Raw genomic sequence first — 21,386 nt, 5'->3', positions numbered from 1 at the left:
TCCTGTGGAGGGAGCGGTTCAGGTAACGCAGGTCCAGGATCGGTCGTAACCCGCCACCTTTCTTGGGTACAATGAAGTACGGGCTGTAGAACCCAGACTTCATATCGGCTGGAGGGACCGGCTTTATCGCGTCCTTCGCCAGTAGGACAGCGATCTCCGCCCGAAGCACGGGGGCATCCACCCACGCAATAGACGTGAAGTGAACGCCCCCGAACTTGGGCGGACGCCGGGCGAACTGAATCGCAAACCGAGTCTGATGGTACAGATGACCCAGCGAGACGGGCTGGGGAGCGCTAGCCAGGCCCCCAGAGACCGAACAAGCGGGGTCATCGGTACCACAGACGTACCCGCAGCAGGGCAGCGAGGCGGAATGCAGGGACCCCAGGACGACATGGGAGTGGTCCGTGTAGGGGTCTGGGTCTGACACACGACCTGCATCCGCTGAGGGGGTGCGCGAGTGTGGGAAGGCCGCTTGAGTGCGTTCCCACAGCCGGCACCCCCTGCTGGCGATTTGGAGAGGCACCAGAGGCTGACAAGGCATGGGAGCGTTGTACACCGCCCAGCGCGCTCTCCAAATGAAGGAGGGGCTGAGCGTGGCAAGGCTTTGTGGCGTTGCACATGGTCTGCCTCACCTCCTTCCTCAGCGGGGAACAAGAGCGGCGAGGCATAGCGTCGCGCACTGTCGTCCACACACCGCTGAGAAGAGGGGAATGAGAGTGGCGAGGCTTGTAGCGTCACACACTGCCATTCTCGCCCTCTTGTGGGGAGGGGAATGAGGGCGGCGAGGCTTGTAGCGTCACACGCTGCCATTCCTGAACTCCTGAGACCCAGAGATATTGGAACTGTTCTTTTTTTTTTTTTTTTTTTTTTTATAGATATATATTTGGGTACCACTGGCTGTTTTTAACCCCAGTGGCGGAACAGAATTACTAATGGTTTTTACCCGGCCCTCCTCCGGGGGAAGAACAGTCCCGAACCAAATCCGGGTCAATGGTGTTTCTGGACATCGTCTAGCCAAGGGCCAGCGCTGTGCGCAGCTCAACCTCGGCTGAGAACTACCCTCATGCCCTAAGCAGGGCGGAGGTGGCCTGCCAGTGGCACTGCCACCCCACCGATGAGGGTAGTGAGAGAGAGGAAAACTTTATACAGATTATGGCCCTATTGGTGTTCCATATTTTGCCACCAATAGTTCCATAATGCAAAAGCCTTCCAACGCACATCCGGGAAAGGCAAGAGGCAGGCAAGGCGAATTATGCGTTGCACTATGCCTCAGCCACCCGGGAAAGCATGGCTGTCGAGCATGAATCGGATTCAGCACGAGCGCCCACTATTATAGTGGGAATCTCAGCATCATCTTCATTTTCAACACATAACAGCCCTCTCTCCGATGCAGCGATTGACATCTGTCCTCTGCTAGAGCCCCAAACGAAACGCTAGGTCCTTTTTTTTTTTATTTTTTTATTATTTATTTATTTATTTTTTAGGACCAGCAATCCCATCTGTAAGCTACCGGCAGACATGTGAGACAGTGGGCGTGGCCGTGAGACGGCACACGGCGCGCTGAACACTCAAGCCCTTATGAAAAAGGCAAGATGAACAGCGCGCCGACGTGGCCATGCTCTCATTAGAGAGCATAGACCACCCACAAACACTGTCTCAACATGCGTAGCCGCCGAGTGACGCGCGCTGAGCTGCCGTGGCAACCCGCGCTGTCACTCGGCAGCTAGACGGCACACGGCGCGCTGAACACTCAAACCCTCACGCGGAAGGCGAGATGACCAGCGCGTCGACGTGGTCCCGTTCCCCTGAGAGAACACGGATCACCCACGAACACAGTCTCAACATGTTTATGCGAGAGGGATCGTGGCCGTCAGGACAGGAAACAACCGCATCCAGAAACGCACGAGTGGAATGACGTCTTGAAAAAGACGCAGTGTCACACCCGTGTTGCTCTTTTTGTGAGGAACGCTCTTTTAAGAGAGTGCTGAAGCACCCAGGGAAACCGCGGCAACACACAGGGGATAGTGCAGCCTGTGTTTGCACTCAAAGAATGGAACGCCCACCGATACCAACAGATTGCTGTGATAACAGCAGTTTGTTCCTTCTAGCAGCTTGAGTTCGCGGTCCCGCTGGAAAGCGCCGTCACACCAGCACACGATCCTCTTCTCTGTTCTGATGAATTCTCTTTCGCTGAAAAGACAGGAAAGCAGTCTCTGCAACTTCAAACGCCGGTTCGGCTCCGAAGTGAATGACGTCAGTGCGGTGCTCTCGCTTCCCGTTTATACCCGCGGCGCGGGGCGGAGCGCGAGATGCAAATCTCGCACGCCAATTGTTCATTGGCCTGTTCTTAAGTTCTCGAAGCTGATAGGGGCTCTCTGAAGTGATCCCAATTCGTCGGTTATTACCGACGTACGTCGTAGTGACCGACTGAAAGGGAACATGGCCTTTACTTGGCAATTACTTCCTGCCCTTATCTTCAGAGCAACTCTCAGAGTTCTCTCAGAGCGACTGATGCAAGCTTTGAAAAGTGTTTGAGTGGTATTGTTGGTTTGTTGATCTGTTGACAAGCATTTATCAGGAATGCTTTTCCGATGAGTAACAGGCTAGCACTCTTTGCATTTGGTTTAAGTGCTCCAGATGGAGATCTCTGATAAACGTTTAATGCTTCAGCCTGACAGAATCTATAGGTGAACTAAAATAATATAGTATTTAATTGAAGTATTTCATCATTATCTCTGTCCTTTTAATCCAAAGCAATTATGGTATTTGGAAATACAAAGTTCTGTCATGAAACTCTAGATGGCACAAGCTGATAGGTCATTTACTCGATCTGTATGCAATCACATCATTCTCTATAGTGCACAGCTGATTGGTTCCTGCTGTATCAGTAGCCAATGAGCTCACTCAACCTTCAAAAACTTAGGCCCTGTCCAAACGGAGACGTGTTTAGCTGTATACGTAAACATTTTGTACTGTATCAGCGTTTCGTCCACACAAATCCGGTGTTTTGGGAGCATGAAACCAATATTTTCTGAAACCGGGTCCCAGAGTGGATAAATCTGAAAACGACACCCTTGCGTTTGCGTGTGTACAGCCAATCCGTATATTTTGTGAAACGGTTATGTCATCACACCACGTCCCGCACGGGAAAGACTAGAAGGGAAACAACTACGGGCACTGGGCATGCGCACATCAATATTGCGTCATTTAATTACTGTATTTGCATTAATGTAAGGGTAGGTTTAGGTGTTAATAAAACACAATCTGGTAAGTGGCAAATTTATTTATTATTTTATCGTGAGATTTTGCCTCACTTCCTACCATTGCTGTACCCCTTCTAGCCACGACTCTTCTTCTCTGTTTTTAGTGTATTTCTGTGGCAGAATTACAGCGCCACATACTGGCCTGGCATGTATACTACATCGTTTTGAGTCGGTTTCAGTGTTCTCGTGTGTACGCAGATATTTCTTGAAATGAGGGGAAAAAAAGACTGGATAGGGAAAGCTCTGGCTTTGTGTGGACGGGGCCTCCTCCTTCCCCAGCTCCACCTGTATAGATCTGCTACGGGTAATTCATGTATGTTATATTATGTTATATTATTATGCAATCATATTCTGATTGGTCAATCGTGGCATTCATTGGTCTGATATTTCCTCCTCATGGTCCTCCACAGCAAAACGCTGTATATCAGTCCACTCGTCCGTGTAAATTGAAAACTTTACTTTAATGTTGTGAATATACTTGTAATATTATAAAGTAATTTCACCTTAAATCACATCTACGCATGTATTTACTTGGAAAGTGTTTGTGTAATCTAAGCATGAGAATCAAGTTTAGTTTTACATAATATAAAATATATTCAATAAAAAGCAAGGAAATTTGTGCAGGAAGCAGATAACCTGTATATGAACATACAGAAATGTATACATCAAATGAATAAAAATTGTGTAATCATAACAACAACAACAAATATCATGTTCCGTCAGCTGGTCATTAAATACACTCTGCCAGGGGTTAATTATGCGATAATGACCAACTGACTGTTCATTATCCTTTACCTAGCAGACTTATGTTACCACTAATCTCCCAACAATAAAGAAACGTAAGTTTCTTTCATATGTTGCACAGTGAAGTGATCCCTAGTTATAATCCACCCTTCTTTTGAAGCCTTTTGTGGTGATGGCACTGGCGTCTTTATGTAAGATTATTCTTATCATGTGAGACAGCCCGAGGACAGACAGACATGCATTTCCCCTTTAATTCCCCCGGGTGGCATGTGTCTCCTGTCGTCTGTGCCATAAATATTAGCTTAAAGGCTAAGAGGACTGTTTCATTCACATATTAGCTTCCACACGGATGTGATTTCCACAGGCGGTCATGCTCATAAGGGCTGAACAGCGGCAGTGTAGGATGAGAGGAATGTTTCTGTGATCTTCTTTCTGCTTGTGTCAGTTTCAGCTTAAGCGTCTGACTCTGGCGCGGTTGAATGAAGCGTTTGCCTATAGGATTTCCCTCTCGTGAAGAGCGTAGTTGCCACTTATTTGGCAGAGTTGTTAGTAGAATCAGTAGGGCCCTATGAAATCTCTTTTAATTTTCCAAATTCTGTATTATTTTCTCACAAATTCTGAATTTTTCAGAACAAATTTTTTGGGATTCCATTAGAATTTTTCTAGATTCAGTTTTTTTCCCCCTTTTCATTTTTCTGTATTCCGTTGTAAAGGTTAAATTAAATTGTAGTAATCAAAAGCATGTCTAATTAATTGAAATCATGAAACTTTATTTAATACAATTTTAACAATTTAATAAGATTTTTCAGGTCTCTATATGAAATTTGTTTTATTTTTTCCCAAATTCCATGTTTTCTGTTGTAATTTTCTGCATTGTGTTTTTAAGGTTTAATTCAATTTTAATAATCAAAAGTGAGACTTGCCAAAAAAAATTTAAAATGTAATTAATAAAACTTTATTATGAATATGCTATGAAATGGGTTGTAACTATTTATTATCAAAAATCTATTTAATTAATGTATTAAATGTAATCAAATGAAAATGTAACAATTCCTTTATTTTCTGGGGCAATTTTTCAAAGAATAGGTGACATTTGGATATAATATAATTCATATATTACATCCAATATATTCCAATATATCCAATTAATTAATTAAAAGTGATCTTAGCTTGGTTATCATATAGAACAGATGTCATTCAGCCTTAATAAATAAATATGGGCCCTCTATTTTGTGCATTAATTCATTTATATCCTCCTTGGTTATATATGAAAATAAATTATAATACATTTTAGTTTTTTTTTTAGCAAAACCTTCAGGTGAACATAGCTCTCACAAGTAGCAAACATGAAAATATATTACTTTATTTAGCACTTCTAAGAGGCCTCCAAAAAATTGAGAACTGGTATCTATAATGAAATGTAAAAATACATGATCTACCAGCAGGGGTTAACTTTAACAGCTGAACCTATCCAGCCTTTGGTTTTGAACTCTATCATAATGTGGATCGGATCAGGTCTGTAAGCCATGTGAATGTGCAGTCATTCCTGACAGTACGCTGGCCTGGCTCCATTATAAACCGATGCGTGGGTGTGTGTGTAACGGGGCCACATGTTACCGCAACGCGCTGACTTGCATTTATGGAGCGAGCGAGTCATTACTCATTATCCGCCACTGCTGGACTTATGTAATGCACCTCAATAGTTCAATTTCTTCATAAAAGGTCACCTCTTGCCAACACTGCATGAACATGGCGAGTCCTTTCAGAACAAACACAGTGCTGTCATTTCAAATATCGAGCACAGAAATATGACTGACAGTAAAATCGGTTTTCAATTTCTACTATTCAAAGGTGTTATTCACAGGGTTTTAACTAAATGATTTACGTTGCATTTACATGGCTTTCCAGTGGTTTTTGATTACTGAATTCTTACAATAACTATCTACATTGCACTCACAAATGTATATTTCTAAATTGTGAAATATTTTAGAGCTGAACATAACTAAAAGACTTTGTTTTTTGCTAGTTTCAGCTTGACGCAGTTATCATTTTCAGGTCTAGCGCCACATTGTTTAAATAGCAAATGCACTCATGCATGCTCATCTGTTCACCCATGGGCGTGCTGGTCTGAAAATGAGGCGTGTTCAGGTGCGTTGCTATTTTGAAGCAACTGAAAACGACTGCGCCATTAACCAACAAAAACCTGATCAATAGCGCAGTATTTTTTTTGTTATTTAAAGGGCGTGTTTTTTAATATGTGCCTATAGGTGGGTACCAGTGATGCGCGGGTCAATGTATGAACAACCCGCACCCGACCAACGTTTTCAACTAACCCGCCCGCAACTCGGACCGCAAAAAAAAGAAAAGAAAATATTGTACCTGACCCGCATTTTTTTAAAGTAGTAAATGCTCATCGTAGCGTCATTGCGTTCATCAGCAGGTCAACTGAGAGAAGGCCCACGTTTGGAAAAGTGTGAAAGCCCTTAACAAAGGCTTGATTTATTGATTTATTTCGTTTCATTTTCTTAACAATTAAGATCCTCTATGTGTTTATCCAGTCTAATCGAAGTGTGCGTGTCTCCCCCGACTCCCAACAAAAGCTATATTTACATTACTGAGCTATATGGGTTTAAAAGTAGCATATTAAAATGGGACAATGGCATTGCTCAGTTCAACGTGTTGGGAAATCGGGCATTTTGTCCCGTGTCAGCATTTATTCAAAAGTTAATAACGCTCAACATTCAAAAGGTAAATAAGGATTTATTGCCGACCCGACCGACCGTGACCCGAATGTTATTAAAAATATTTTTGGATGACTCGTAACCGCGGGTGACCGCAGGCACCCGCTCATTTTGGATCAACCCGCGCATCACTGGTGGTTACACAGCGCGCGTACACTCTGCTTATTACACACACAGGGACACAAACATGCCAAATATTAAAAAATACAAGTTTTCCTCTCTGGAGAAGCATTCAGTCTTTCCGCTCACAAATTCCCCCATGTAAATAGCGAATCCGCCATGGTGCAAGCGCATCTGGCTTTTAAAGGGAATGGGAGATGAGACACTGATCGGTTTATTGCACGTTACGCCCAAGACACACCCATGACTCATTAAGAGACCATTTTTTCCGTCGTTTAAATAGCAAAAGTAGCACCTGCGCCATGCACTCAGGCCCATCCTTTTCACTGTAGAATTTTAAGAATTTATTTATTATTATTCCATTACTTTTTTGCAGACCTAGAAATCATAATTTTATAATATTAGCATTTTTCTGTGAATACTTAGCAAATTAAATTGTTATTATTATTGTGAAACTATGCACTCACTTGTTTAGGTTGTGATTAACAGGATCTTCTGATTGGCTGAGAAAACACCATCATGCTGAAGCAGTGCATGCAAGGTTAACTCTAATGGTGTATTCCCACCCCATAAACCTCTCAATAATAAATGAAAACTCTCCAGGATGCTATTACCCTACACAGGAAGTATTTTTTGATGGTGTAGATTAGACATCACTTGTGCATGGCCTTTTATCAATGCACACTGCACCCCACATTAATAAATGTAGTCACTTTACTGATATTTAAAGGGGTGGTAAAACACATTCTTTTGAAGGCTTGATTGTGTTTGTGGAGTGCACTGTAACATGTGTTCATGCTTCGTTTGAAAAAAAATGGCATTATTTTTCATATATTTGACCTTTATTCTACACTGCTCTGTCCCTCCTTGTAAAACGGTCTGATGGTTTCCGGGTTGTATGAAGCCAGTCCCTCAAAAATACGCAATGGGCTCAGATTGGTTAGCTGGCCCAGTGTGTTGTGATTCGCTAACCGCAGTGCACGTTTGTCGGAAACGTCACACCCCTTACCTTTCCCGGTAGACTGTGCTTTGGGTAGTATTAGAAACAATGGTGTCAATAAAACCATACCAATCTGAGCCCGAATCAGACCCAGAACATTTTAGTGAAGATGATCGAGCAGAACCTGTTCAGTCCTCAAGAGTAAAGACTGCGGATCTATAGTGATTGATACTGAATGGCACTTTTGTATTTTTAGAACGATTATAGCCAAATATTTGTCGCAAGAACTATTAACCCAAAACGAACACTAAACATTGGCTTTACTAGTAGCCAAATCACACACAGAACCATGTTTAGCAAGCCTGTAGATAAATAATACATAAAAGCTCTAATCAAAGAATCATTTACACTAATGCCAAGTTCGCTGTTGAGATTTTAACGTTAGGTGTTTGTAACGTTAGGTGTTCGTCGAATAACGTTAAGTATGAATGAGCATTTAACAGACTGGTTTGCAGAACAGCGTTGTCATCTGTTTACTTCCTTGCTACAACGTACAATTAACCTATTACAGGAAAACACATCGATGAAAAATAAATCAGACTTATAGGTTGTGGCCCGTAAAACAGCTTCTGTTTGTAAATCCAGCTTTCAGGACAAGCCGTGATGCAAATCCGGCATTGAACTCGCGAAGATTGTGGAAGTTTTCCTCCGTGAAATGTGCAGCGCGCGCGTCGTGCATCCACACACTGGCAGTGTTTGTGTCGCGCAGCTGACGTTGTTCGAATCCTGTATTGAACTCGCGAAGATTGTGGAAGCTTTCCTCCGTGAGATGTGCATTGGGAGCCCAGCGGCAGTGTTTGTCTCGCTGAACCGCTCATGAATTGCAATGGACGAATATTGTCCATTATGTCACATTTTCCAATCTTCTCCTCCGACCCCTGCCTGTCTCGTGATTTATGATGGGCAGCATATATCTGCGACCTGTTCCCCTCTGTCTCAAACACACGTGCATATAACATGCTGTATGTTAAACGCTCTGCAACGCACCCCCGTCCCTAGGAAGGAAAGCAAGTACCCCAGACCTGCAATCCGGATGAAAATAACAGCGTTTCGTCGGCATTGCAGCAACACCACTCCTGCCTATACCACTATACCACAACAACAGCGATACAAAATGCCCCCCCCCCTTATTTAATATTCTCGGAGGAGGGGTTTATGTAAATATTGAGGCTGGTGATGTCACCAACCCTGGAGGAATGTCTGTAGTCGCCTACTGGCCGTTTGCTGTAGTCCTTAGAAACTGATTTCTTTAAAAGCAAATATCTCCCTTTGCTTTAAACTTTGAACGTTGTAACTTTGCAGATGTTGTTTATGCTCAAGCAGCAACATTACACGCTAGCTAAAGTTAGAATAGGGAAATCTTGGTTTACCACCCCTTTAATAGTACAATTTTAGTTTCAGAGTCTCATTAGGAAAGTAAAATTTTGCAATTGAATAAACTTATATATATATATTGCTTCGTCAGTCTCACTGATTCACTTCCACAGTCAAGCCCATGTGTTTTAAACCTGTGTTTAAGAGACTCTGAACTGCATCGGTGAGCACAGGCTGGCTGCGTTTGCCCGATGAAAGCTTCTGAGTATTAACAGTGGGAGTCTGTCCAGATCGATGCTCTGTGGGTTATTGCTGGGACACGTGGCGGCCTGCACTGCTGCTGCTGTGTCACTGAGTCCATGCCCAGAGGAAATCAATACTCTCCCAGCCGCACCATCTTACTGTGTTTGGTTTGGCTTTCGAGTTCAGTTTTTCTTTTGTGCTTTCGAGTTCAGCTCTATGGCAGGGAAAATGATCCATATTGTAGTGGCTCGTTGTAGGAAATCCAAATATATTTTTTTGCTTTGTGGCAGATGATAATGAGCAGATGTCTGCTGTAGGAGAATCTGGCTGCGTTTGAACTGTGATTGCTCCTCTGTCTCCATTAAGTCTCAGTGGGTGGTGGGTTGAATTATAGTAGCACATATTGGTTTGTGTGGTAGCTGGAGGTAAGACCTCGATGAACTGTGCACTGAAGTATTGCAGACAAGACTAACACGGTGATGTTGAAGTACAGAATGTTCATGGAAAATTCTGTCATTATTGACTCATCAACATGTTCCAAACCCGTATGCTGCTATTTTGTTATCTAAGGCCCTGTTTACACCTGGTATTAAGATACGTTTTTGGTCGGATCACAAGTAGACGAGGGAGACACATACCCCTTTACAACTGGTGTTTAAATCTGTCTCTTTTGTCCACTTTCAACCACCTCTGTCCTGATTTCTTCAAGGGGTTGGTTTTATGGGCGGGTAAATATGTTTTTTTTTGGATCTTTTGATCTAGAGGACAAAATAATGAAGTGTGCTTTAGAAATCATGAATTTTCAGTCTTCAAATCAAACTTGGGTCTTCAGTCAAAGTTTAAATCTCTTTTGGCTAGCGCACTTCCTATAATGTTTACGCACTAGGTCAGTAGGCGGAGAGTAGGTGGTCTTTTGCTGTTGTTCGAATGAATTCGATCACATGAGCGTTTACACTACGAAAGCAATCCGGTCGAATGTGTTTTTGACTACCTCTAGAAGTGGTTGAAAGTGGACAAGCTCAAAACGTTTTAGGGCCTTATTTTAACGATCTAAGCGCATGGTGTGGCGCAGGTTCACTTAGGGTGTGTCCGAATCCACATTTGCATTTAACAATGGAAAAAGCAGTCAGTGTGCCAGGCACATGAACCAAAAGGGTGGTACCTAGTCTCTTAATGAGTAATGGGTGTGTTTTGAGCCTAACGTGCAACAAACCAATCAGAGTCTCATCTCCCCCTTTCCTTTTAAAAGCCATTTGCGCCATGGGGGATTCGCTATTAAAATGGCAGAATTTGTGAGCCGAAAGACTGAACGCTTCTCCAGAGTGGAATCCTTTTATTTTTAATATTTAAAAATGTTTGTGTGCTGCTGCGTGTGTGTGTAATAAGCAGAGTGTACGTGCGTTGCGCACCCGCCTATAGGCGCATATTACTAACGCGGCCTTTAAATAACACTAAAAATACTGCGGCATTGACTTATACTCATTTATATTTGCCTCAAAATAGCAGTGCGCCAAGAATGTGCCTGAATACACCTCGTTTTTAGCCCAGCTAACAGATGGGCGCGAGTGCATTTGTTATTTAAACAACATGGCGCTGGATGTGAAAATGATAACTGCATCAGGCTCAAACTAGCAAAAAACACTTGCTTCACGGCGCACCTAGCATTGTCACATTGTGCTGGGGGTATGATAGAGCCCTTAGACCCCGTTTATACCTGTATTTTGCGTTGTGATCCAAATCATTGGATAGACCAAAACACATCTTAATACCAAGTTTTTAGGGTTTTTTTTTGCAGTGATGCCTTAAAAGAACCATTTTGGGCTCCTCAAAGAACCTTTCAGTGAACAGTTCTTAAACAAATATATATTTTTCTTAGTGTGAAAAACATTTTATCATCAAAAAAAAATGTTTTCCACTGTACATTTTAAAAGGTTCTTCTTCATCAATGCCCATTAAATAACCATTATTTTTGTGAATTAATGTTCTTCAGAATTCTTCAAAAATAACAGTTTATGGTTTTGGAATTACATGAGGGTATAAGTAAATAATTACCATTTTTATGGGTGAGTTTGTTTAAGGTTGTGCTATTGTCCTTTCAATACAGCAGTGATGATAGTTTAAACTGTATTCATTCAAAATAACCAGATTCATTTACACATACGTTCTTTCAACCAAAGCATAGTGAAATGTAGTTTTCCTATGATAACATAATAATGGTAGATTAAATTTCATTTAATCCAATTTTCATCTCAGCATCTAGCCTGTGCACTTCATCAAACTGGCCTGGATTTCCCTTGCTCTTCCAATGACAGCTCCACCACTGTGCCTCCCCCACACGACCTCAGAACCCAGACAGACTATTTCTAGCAAATATGCTAATGTGTTTTCCTGAGAAAAATCCTTCTGCCGAAATGGGAGGCAACCCCCACACAGGTGATCTAAAACTGTGATAGCATAGTCGGGACTCTGGTTGTTTGTGGATGGAATCTGAGTCGTTAAACATATCCATCGTAAAACTGTTTATTAAACGTTTAGCTGCTTCTATCTTCCCACGCGCACACACACACTTCCACTGTAAAAACTAAAAACGTTGCGTTGGAATTCACACTCATCTTCAGTGAACATTAAGCCCCGCCTTCTTTGATCTGATTGGTCATTGATGAGCGTTATTAGACTGCTGTGGCAGACCAGCCTAAATATATATATAAAAAAAAAAAACATCCTAACAACAAACAGAGCGGTGCATAATGAAGAGCAGCATTAAGAAATATCAAATAATGGGGGGGGGGGGGGGGGCAATTTAGCGATTTCCAATTATTGGAGGGGACTTGTCCCCCTCAATGCCTATGGTGGTAACAGCCCTATTTTAAGCTACAGGAAATCTGCTGCACCTGCATTTATCCTCCTGGGACCCAGGAATCGAATTTTGTCCTCTGTGGTGGACATTATATTTTAGTGAATACCTCTGACATCATACATGTCACAGTTTTAAGCGAATGCCCTGTAAAGAGCACATTCAGGGCTTTTCAGAGGACCATGACGACAACTGACTCTCGTTGGACTTTGACTGACATTAATTTAGTGATCAAATTTAACACTCTCATGGAAATATGACACTATTTTGTAATTATCATTCAAATCTGACAAATTTTTTAATTGTTTGTCATAAATCAACATCTCAGGAAAATGGTATGGGGTTTCAAATCAAAATATGACTTTCTGTTACGAAACAGGACATCGATTTCTTACATGTCCACTGTAGAAGACACCAGGACTTAAATCATGTTTACAAGGCCTTTTGGGAGACACAACTAGGGAATGGGAAAATAATATTTCAATATTCCTATAAAAAATTTGATATTATTATTATGAAAATCTTGCCAATTATTACTCTAACATTACATGTTGCCCAAATAACAGTATAGAGACATTGTAAATAATGGGAAAATCTGCTTATGTCCCTTTTACACACAAATTGCATAAAGCAAAATTATATATCAAATCATTCTGTTATATCTTTCATAACATAGTTGAGAATAATCAAGTTTGGTATAAAAATCCTGAAACCTAAAAAAATAATTGTACAATCTCATTGTTTTTGCCTGTTCATGTCTTTTATTTATTTTTTTATTTGAAATGTGTCCTTTTGTCCTCTACAGAGGACATAGCATAACATATGAATAAAATATAATTTTTCAAAAACGTATTTTTTCAATTTTTGATACTGGTTCTCAGGAGGTTAACAGAATCCTTGAAAATCTAGTGAATTATTCATGCGTGTCAATTCGTAGCACCCAGATTTATTCAGGAGACAAATAGCCTTATCAAATATGAAGCATTATGTGGATACTGTGAACTTTGGATGAATGCTTGCCATTTGGGTTTCTTTCTGTAAAGAGGGCATTTTGGTTTTGTTAGTTGGCGCTAACCTCTCAACAGGCTTTATCTACTATGCATTTCTGCATTAGATTCTCTTTAGATGAGTGTCAGTAATGGCTTTGCAGATGAGCTGCATCCTAGTAATGCATTGGGAGGAAGTCCCAGTAAAAAGCTTCCTGTCAAACTGGACATAAACCTGCAGGAGGTGCTCATTAACTCTCGCATGCAGCTGTTAATCACGATTAAAGAACCACAGAGAAGGTCATAGGCTCTGTATCGCCCTGATTTATTGATGATACATCCTCGTAGATGATGCTTGCAGTTATTCCTGACTAGTTATATCCTTCTGAACACAGATATATGGACTTGATGCTACCTACTAATTAATGGAGTACACCGCGTCTTGGCATCTTTTGTTTTCTTCAGTCAGTACTTCAGATGGCGGATATAGATTAAAAACATAATTCATGAGATTTGTGTATGTTTTTGAGTTCCAAGCGGTTCCTGCCAACAGACTGACTTACAGCCAGAAGATTTACACTTTGCAATCAAAGCAAAATGTAAGGAGACCAGAGTTTTCCAGACTGTTATCGGTTTATCTGAATGTAATCTGATGTCATGTTGGCCGAGTAACATGGACAGTTTGAATGTTACTTGGACTGTTCTTCATTTAAGACCTAAATGTGAATGTTGCTTGCCATCAGGATTTTGAAGTGTGCCTCTGTATTCTGCCCAAATTTATAAGAGCCCATTCACATTACTATGATATTTTGGTGCTGAGATATGGTAGGCACCCACAGGGCCTCAGAGATGAGTAGAAATGCTGACGTCTTGGTCAGAGAATTAGTTCTGTAGTCCTTGTTTTGTGGCATATCTGCAAAATGAAGTGCTTGTGCCATCTTGTGGTGATCAGGAGAAATGATCACTGGGACGCAAATTCAATAGGTCCAATAGGAAAATTCAACTGCAGTAGCCACCGTTATACCTTAAGAGGGCAGCACTTTGGCGGTTTTACACCATATTTTATAGAATTAAAACACTTTATACTCAAATGTCAAAACCTTTACTTGAATCAATGAACAGCATTAGGAAAGCCCCAGTATTACAGATCATTAACTAAAAAAAGTTGGTTTAGAGTTTAGTTACCCTTTAAAAGTTATTATTTGGTTTTCTGTTCAGTTTAAAATAAAGCCGATTGAAGTTTTTGGTCTTGTCTTATAAATGTTAAAAAATGTATCATTTATATCAGCAGCTTAGTTTGTCATATTGCACAGCCCTGCTCAATTTTTACTCCAGACCTGGATTTTTTTCCACTGATCAAAAAAAAAGAGAAAAGTATCCACTTTATTTTGCTCTTTGTCGATGTATATATATATATATATATATATATATATATATATATATATATATATATATATATATATATATATATATATATATATATATATATATATATATATATATATATATATATATATATATATATATATATATATATATATATATATATATATATATATATAAAAAAAAAACCTACTACACTGGACACCAGGACTGAAGCAACAAATAATTCATCATATTTTAGCCATACAGTACTTATGAACTTGAGTTTAAACACATATGAACTAGCATTGAAGATTTTGAAAAGAACACATACTAAACAATGAGCAATGCAATAAAAAAACAAAGGTAAGACGATAGGGTTAAGTCTCAAAAAACTTGTTTGATTCTTTTTGTTGGTTGCAGTGGGTGAATCTGAGTGTGTGTGTGTGTGTGTGTGTTTCTCTTAGGGTGTTTGTTGGTGTGTTTGTGTGTGCTTGCTGATTTTTTTTGATAAATATATGATTGTGTGCATATAAGATTAGCTTCGTGTGGCCTTCAGATTAGCTCAAGAACTGCGTAGAGAGCTTCATGGAATGGGTTTCTATGGCTGAGCAGCTCATCCAAGCCTTACATCACCAAGTGCATGTGTGTGTGTGTGTGTTGCTGTGTATTCACTCATTTCACATTTGCTGTTGCTGACTGTGAATGACAGTTAATGGTCACAACATTGAAGACATAAAATCATATAAATAATATTAATATTAATATCAATTGCAATGGACATTAAACTTGAAAAAATCCTGTGTTGTACAGCTCTGAAAGATCTTCAAATTAACTTTGAATATTATCACTTGATACTATTAAGATAATAATAGGTATTATAATAAGTTATATAATTATAATAAGTTAATGATGCTACCATGAACATAAATCTGCATAAAAGGTAAAAAAGGAGCTAATCTACCTCCTGTCTAGTTGGTTAGCCGTCATACTTTCATTGTGATTGGTCGACTAGAGACCAATCAGTGACCAGGCAGTACTCATATCATATTATAAACACATAAAATCGTATTGGTTTAAAAGTGCACTGTGTCGATTTTAGCTGCATCTAGTGGTGAGGTTATGAATTACAAATGCCCATGGCTCGCCCCTCCCTTTCGAAGCACATAGAGAAGCTTCGGTGGCCGACGCAGGACAAAGATGTCATCGTCTGAGACAGCAGAGAGTAGCTAGCTGCAGTTTGTCCATTTAGGGCTACTGTAGAAACACAAAATGGCGATTTCACTGTAAGGGGACCTTAGTAGTGGACATGAAAAAAATTGAATAAAAAATTAACTTGCACAAATCTTGTTTTTTAGACTCATGTAGATAGAAATGGCTCATTCTAAGGGAATAAAAACATAATAGTTCATTATGTAAGGTCTTTATACTAAATTTAAAACATAGTTACAGTATGTATATTGTATTCGTGTTAATAGATACTCATAAATACTACACGCTGCACCTTTAAACCAAAAACCATGTGATGTGCATTTCAGTGGTTGCAGGATCTGATGGGGTTAAAGCATTAAGACATTATAGACATATGACTTTCTGATTGGACAAACATGTTTTGGTCTTGAGACCTCCACAGAAGATATATGTACATGTTTTAATATTTTGATCACTTCTATTATTGATTTGCTATCAGGATGTGAAGAGAGTTTCAAACTGTAACAAAATGTTTTTATAAAACAAATTGCCAATACTCCTTTAAACAAATCTCTTAAATATTTTCACATTTTCATTGTTCAAATAAACATTTAAATTTAATTTCATGAACACTTTTATTAAACATGGACCTTTATTTTCATTAAAAAGTCTTATTTCTACTTTAGTGCAAACTGGGTGCTGGTGTTCTGAAATATTCAGTGTCTGAGATTGTAGAGCGCACATGAATATTCATGAGTTTCCTGTTTTGTGTTAAAGTGACTCTGAAAATATTAGTGCACGTTCCTCGGCTTACAGAAAGGTAATTACCCTACCATTCAGCGTTAAAGGAAATTAAATGGATATTCTAACTGTTATTTATGCACAGCATTGCTCTCTTTATTCTATTCACAAAGGCAAAATACGTCCATGAGTAACTTTGACATTTACAGTAGGCTAAATGTGCAAAAGATTAGGTTGTATGAACCCTCTGCTGCACACAAAAGATCACATATACAGTAGTAGGCTCATTACCCGCTTTATGCTGTTTTCATCAGTGATGCCATTTATACTGCTGTAATATCACTGAATATCGGATCATTCACTCTTTTTGAGCTCAGCGTGAGAGCATTAGGTCACTTTTTGCCGCCTGACTGAATCATCTTATTACTCTGTTCTTGGTGATGACGTCACTGTTGCTAGAGCAACATGTTCTCACTGGTATGTGTAAATGATACATAAAAGTGAGATGCTAAAATGCCTTCTCATTCATGCAGCTGTATGAATCACTGATCACTGAGCTTGTGAATATAAGGATGTCAAACATTGTTTTAGACGCTTATCAAACTGACCCTCACATCTGAGCCTTGAATTATTGTCTTAATATGAATGTTATTTTATGTAGCCTATTTTGGCCAGTTCATTTATTTAGCTTAATGTTTATGCTATGTATTTTATATTTAATTTAAAAATGCATCTATTTACATGCTGCATCATATTTTGTTATTATAATTAATTTATTATATATAAGGAATTGCTTAAAGGTGCACTATGTAAAACATTTTCAGTAAAATATCCAAAAACCACTAGGCCAGTGTTATATATTTTGCTCAGTTGAGTACTTACAATATCCCCAATGTTTCCAACTATTTGTAAATCGTGAGAAATTGCTATTTTAACCAAGGAACCGGGACGTGTGAGGGAGTCGCCTGTCAATTGCGTCATATCTGCGTTACCCTCGGTTTCTGGTTTTATTTTGCAGTTCGCTTTACTCTCACTGCAGTGTGCAGCAAGTGTCATAGCAGCCGCCGAGTGAACGCACAGAGTAACGTCATAACATCATTGTCAACACACGCAGATGTATCTCAAATGATAAACAGAGCTGCGTTACCGCATACTCATGACCAGAAAAGCGGAAGTGGTGCCGGCAACTGTGGCATAATAAAAGTCCCACCGGTGACTATGCCATAATAACAGTTCCACTGCTTGCGAGCAGTGATGCCAGTATGCCATTCTACTCTGGCTACTCTTTTCCAGTAACGAGTAATCTAACGTGTTACTATTTCCAAACCAGTAATCAGATTAAAGTAACTTATTCAAGTCACTGTGAGCTAATATCAGTATAGAAAAAATGCCTTTTTTTTAAATTATGACATTTTTTTGATGTAAAAACCATACTAACAATATAAGTACACCTCAGGAAACATTATAAAATAATAAAAAAAATCCATGCCATGGGACCTTTAATAATCGCATCCATGAACATGATTTCTGCCCGAGTCCTATCCTGATTCTATTCCACCGGCTGTGAGGTGAAGACCACATGTCCCAAGATTCTGCACTCAAACGTGGCGTCATCAAACTACGCATTTGTTTTGAACAGGTGACCTCTAGTGGATGGAAAAGTTACATAGTGCAGCTTTAAGTTTTCTTTATTTATATGTATTATGAAAAAAAAGAAAATATGCACTACCATTCAAAAGGGTTTAAAAAAAGGGAAAAAAGTTAATGATTTTATTCAGCAAGAACACATTAAATTGATCAACAGTGGAAGTAAAGACTTTTAGATTGTTCTTTTTTTTTTTTACAATCATTATGGTTTCCATTAAAATAATTAAGCACCACAACTATTTTCAACATTGATAAAATAATAAATGTTTATTGTGCACCAAATCAACACATTAGAATGATTTCTGAAGGATCATGTGAAACTGATAAATTACATTTTTAAATATATTAAAATGTTGTTTTAATTGTAATAATATTTTACAAACATTACTGATTTAACTGTATTTTTGATCAAATATATGCAGCCTTAGTGAACAGAATTTCAAAAACATCACAATGTATCTTACCGACCCCACAAACTTCCGAACGGAAATGTTCTTTCAAATGCATTGATGTGTAGTGGGATAATACATCTACCTCTGCTGTGTTTATAGATAACATGTCTTCAGGACTTCTTTGGTGAGGATGATATATTCATCGCCTGCGGCCCAGAGAAGTTTCGCTACCAGGATGACTTCCTGTTGGATGAGAGTGGTAAGTTAATGGATAATGTGTCTATCCCCTCGTTTTCCAGACCAACAACATGTTGCTTCAAATTCTGTTTTAGTGGTTTGTAATTAAGTTTAAATTTAAATAATGAACATCTTTTCGGACGTTGTTATATTTGAGAGTGGAAGTTATAACTTTAGATAATAAGCTCATCAGCTGGAGTTTGTTACAGAGGAACTGTAGAATTTGTTTCCCGCTGTCAGTATAAGGGTGCTTTCACACTTGGTTCGATTGCCTGGACCGAACCCGAGTTCGATTGCTCCCCCCTCCCGCTCATATTATATTATTTGGTTCCGAACCGGGGTGCGTTTGCGTCATCAAAGCAGCAGCTGTTTACCCGGTTGCTTAGTAACGACAGCGAGCGTGAAGGCGGCGAAATGCAGTGTTGCTCAGCTCACTTTAATATTTTAGTTTTTTAACTGTTGGTTTTGTTTCTAAAGCTTCAGTACATAATGGCACTTGCGTCTATATGCCGCAAATGTACTGCAATGCTCTAAAAAACGCTGAAGACGAGCAGAAATGAGATTTACAGCTCTCTGCTTGCAGTATGTCAGTCATGCTTGTCAGGAAAATGAGTGAAACACACACAAACACACATTTTTATCAAATCATACGTCATTAAAGGGTAACTAAACCCTAAACCAACTTTTTTTAGTTATTGATCTGTAATACTGGGGCTTTATTAATGCTGTTCATTGATTCGAGTAAATGTTTTGACATTTGAGTATAAAGTGTTTTAATTCTATAAAATATGGTGTAAAACCGCCAAAGTGCTGCCCTCTTAAGGTTGAACGGTGGCTACTGCAGTTGAATTTTCCTATTGGACGTTGTGGTACATCGTGACATAGGATGGCACCTCCAACGGCTCACTATCCGCGCCCCTGGCACGAGCTCACCACGCCCTCAGAAATGTTTCCCCCAATCACACGATGAGAACGGCTTCACTCCAGTATGAACTGTCATATTACATGAAGTGGAAACATTATGAATGAAACTGACTTGACACTTGCTTTAACATTGTATTGAAGAAAATACGGTTAAATAATGCAGTTGTCAGTACACGTCAGGCTTTTCTTGCGATTTTATTGCCGCCCGTCATGTGTACAGATAATTTTCATACATGAGACGCGCTTTCAAACCCTGACACGCAAGTGGTTGCCGCGGACGCAGATAGATTAGGTCGGTTCTCTTGCGCGGCTGCTTCACTAGCATCGTCTGCATCGGGAGTTAACGCAGTTTGAGCTGCGGCTCGCATTGATAAGGCTCCGGGTTTATGTCTACAGACAATCCACCCTCCTCCACTTCAGGTGAAGGAGTGGGAGAAATGACCGCTCTGTTGCAAAGCTGGCGTCACTCCAGTCATTCTCCATCTTTGCGACTCGCGAGTCTGACAGCTGTCAATCAACCCGTCCCTGCGGGTCTCAGGTGCACGCCCTCCGCTCAGCCCCGCCCTCGGTTCGTCCCCTCTGTGTCCGCCGAGCTCTGCCCACTTTTCCAGCATTTTTTGAAAATTGCCAGTGGGTGGAGTTAAGCTCTGAGCAGGGGTTTAGTTACCCTTTAATAGTGGTTCACTTCCGCGATTTAGTACGATTGCGTTCACATCAGCAGCGAACCGTACCGGAGTTCACATGAACCGAACCCCAGACCACCCTTTTTAAGCGGACTCTGGTACGGTTCGCGGGTGCGCACCCGAGTTCGGAAGACCGCGTTCATATCATCCAAACGTAGCGAACTCTGACATCAATCGAACCCGGGTGCGCACCAAAACTGCTAGTGTGAAAGCACCCTAAGTGTTGTTATTTGAATATACACTATATTGCCAAGGTATTGGGACACCCCTCCGAATCATTGAATTCAGGTGTTGCAATCATTTCCATGGCACAGGTGTATAAAATCAAGCACCTAGGCATGCAGACGCTTCTACAAACATTTGTGAAAGAATGGGCACTCTCAGGAGCTCAGTGAATTCAAGCGTGGTACTGTGATAGGTGGCCACCTGTGCAATAAGTCCATTCGTGACATTTCCTCACTACTAAATGTTCCACAGTCAACCGTTAGTGGTATTATAACAAAGTGGAAGCAATTGGGAACAGCAACTCAGCCACAAAGTCGTAGGCCACATAAAATCTCAGAGCGGGGTCAGCACATGCTGAGGCGCAGAGTGCGCAGAAGTCACCAACTTTGTGCAGAGTCAATAGCTACAGTCTTCCAAACTTTGTGTGGCCTTCAGATTAGCTCAAGAACAATGCGTAGGGAGCTTCAATTGAATGGGTTTCCATGGCTGAGCAGCTGCATCCAAGCCTTGCATCACCAAGTGCAATGCAAAGCGTCGGATGCAGTGGTGTAAAGCACGCCGACCTCAACCCGATTGAACACCTTTGGGATGAATTAGAGCGGAGACTGCAAGCCAGACCTTCTCGTCCAACATCAGTGCCTGACCTCACAATGCGTTTCTAGAAGAATGGTCAAAAATTCCCATAAACACACTCCTAAACCTAAAGAGTTAAAGCTGTT

The 21,386-nt window shown here is 40.4% G+C and overlaps 1 protein-coding gene across 1 annotated transcript in view; it reads left to right on the top strand.

The window, feature by feature from the left end:
- The window catches only part of dclk1b (doublecortin-like kinase 1b), a gene marked incomplete at both ends in the record, with an annotated part of 50,930 nt that overhangs the window by 10,845 nt on the left and 18,699 nt on the right, over positions 1-21,386 (top strand). Inside the window, one exon of the mRNA XM_079824220.1 lies at positions 18,758-18,857. Coding sequence (XP_079680346.1) covers positions 18,758-18,857 — 100 coding nt within the window. The remainder of the gene's footprint in view (positions 1-18,757; positions 18,858-21,386) is intronic.

Source organism: Gobio gobio (genome assembly GCF_949357685.1).
Source record: "Gobio gobio genome assembly, chromosome: 8".
NCBI classification, from domain to species: domain Eukaryota; kingdom Metazoa; phylum Chordata; class Actinopteri; order Cypriniformes; family Gobionidae; genus Gobio; species Gobio gobio.
The sequence above is the reverse complement of the archived record's forward strand: the minus strand, read 5'-3'. Positions and strand labels throughout refer to the sequence as shown.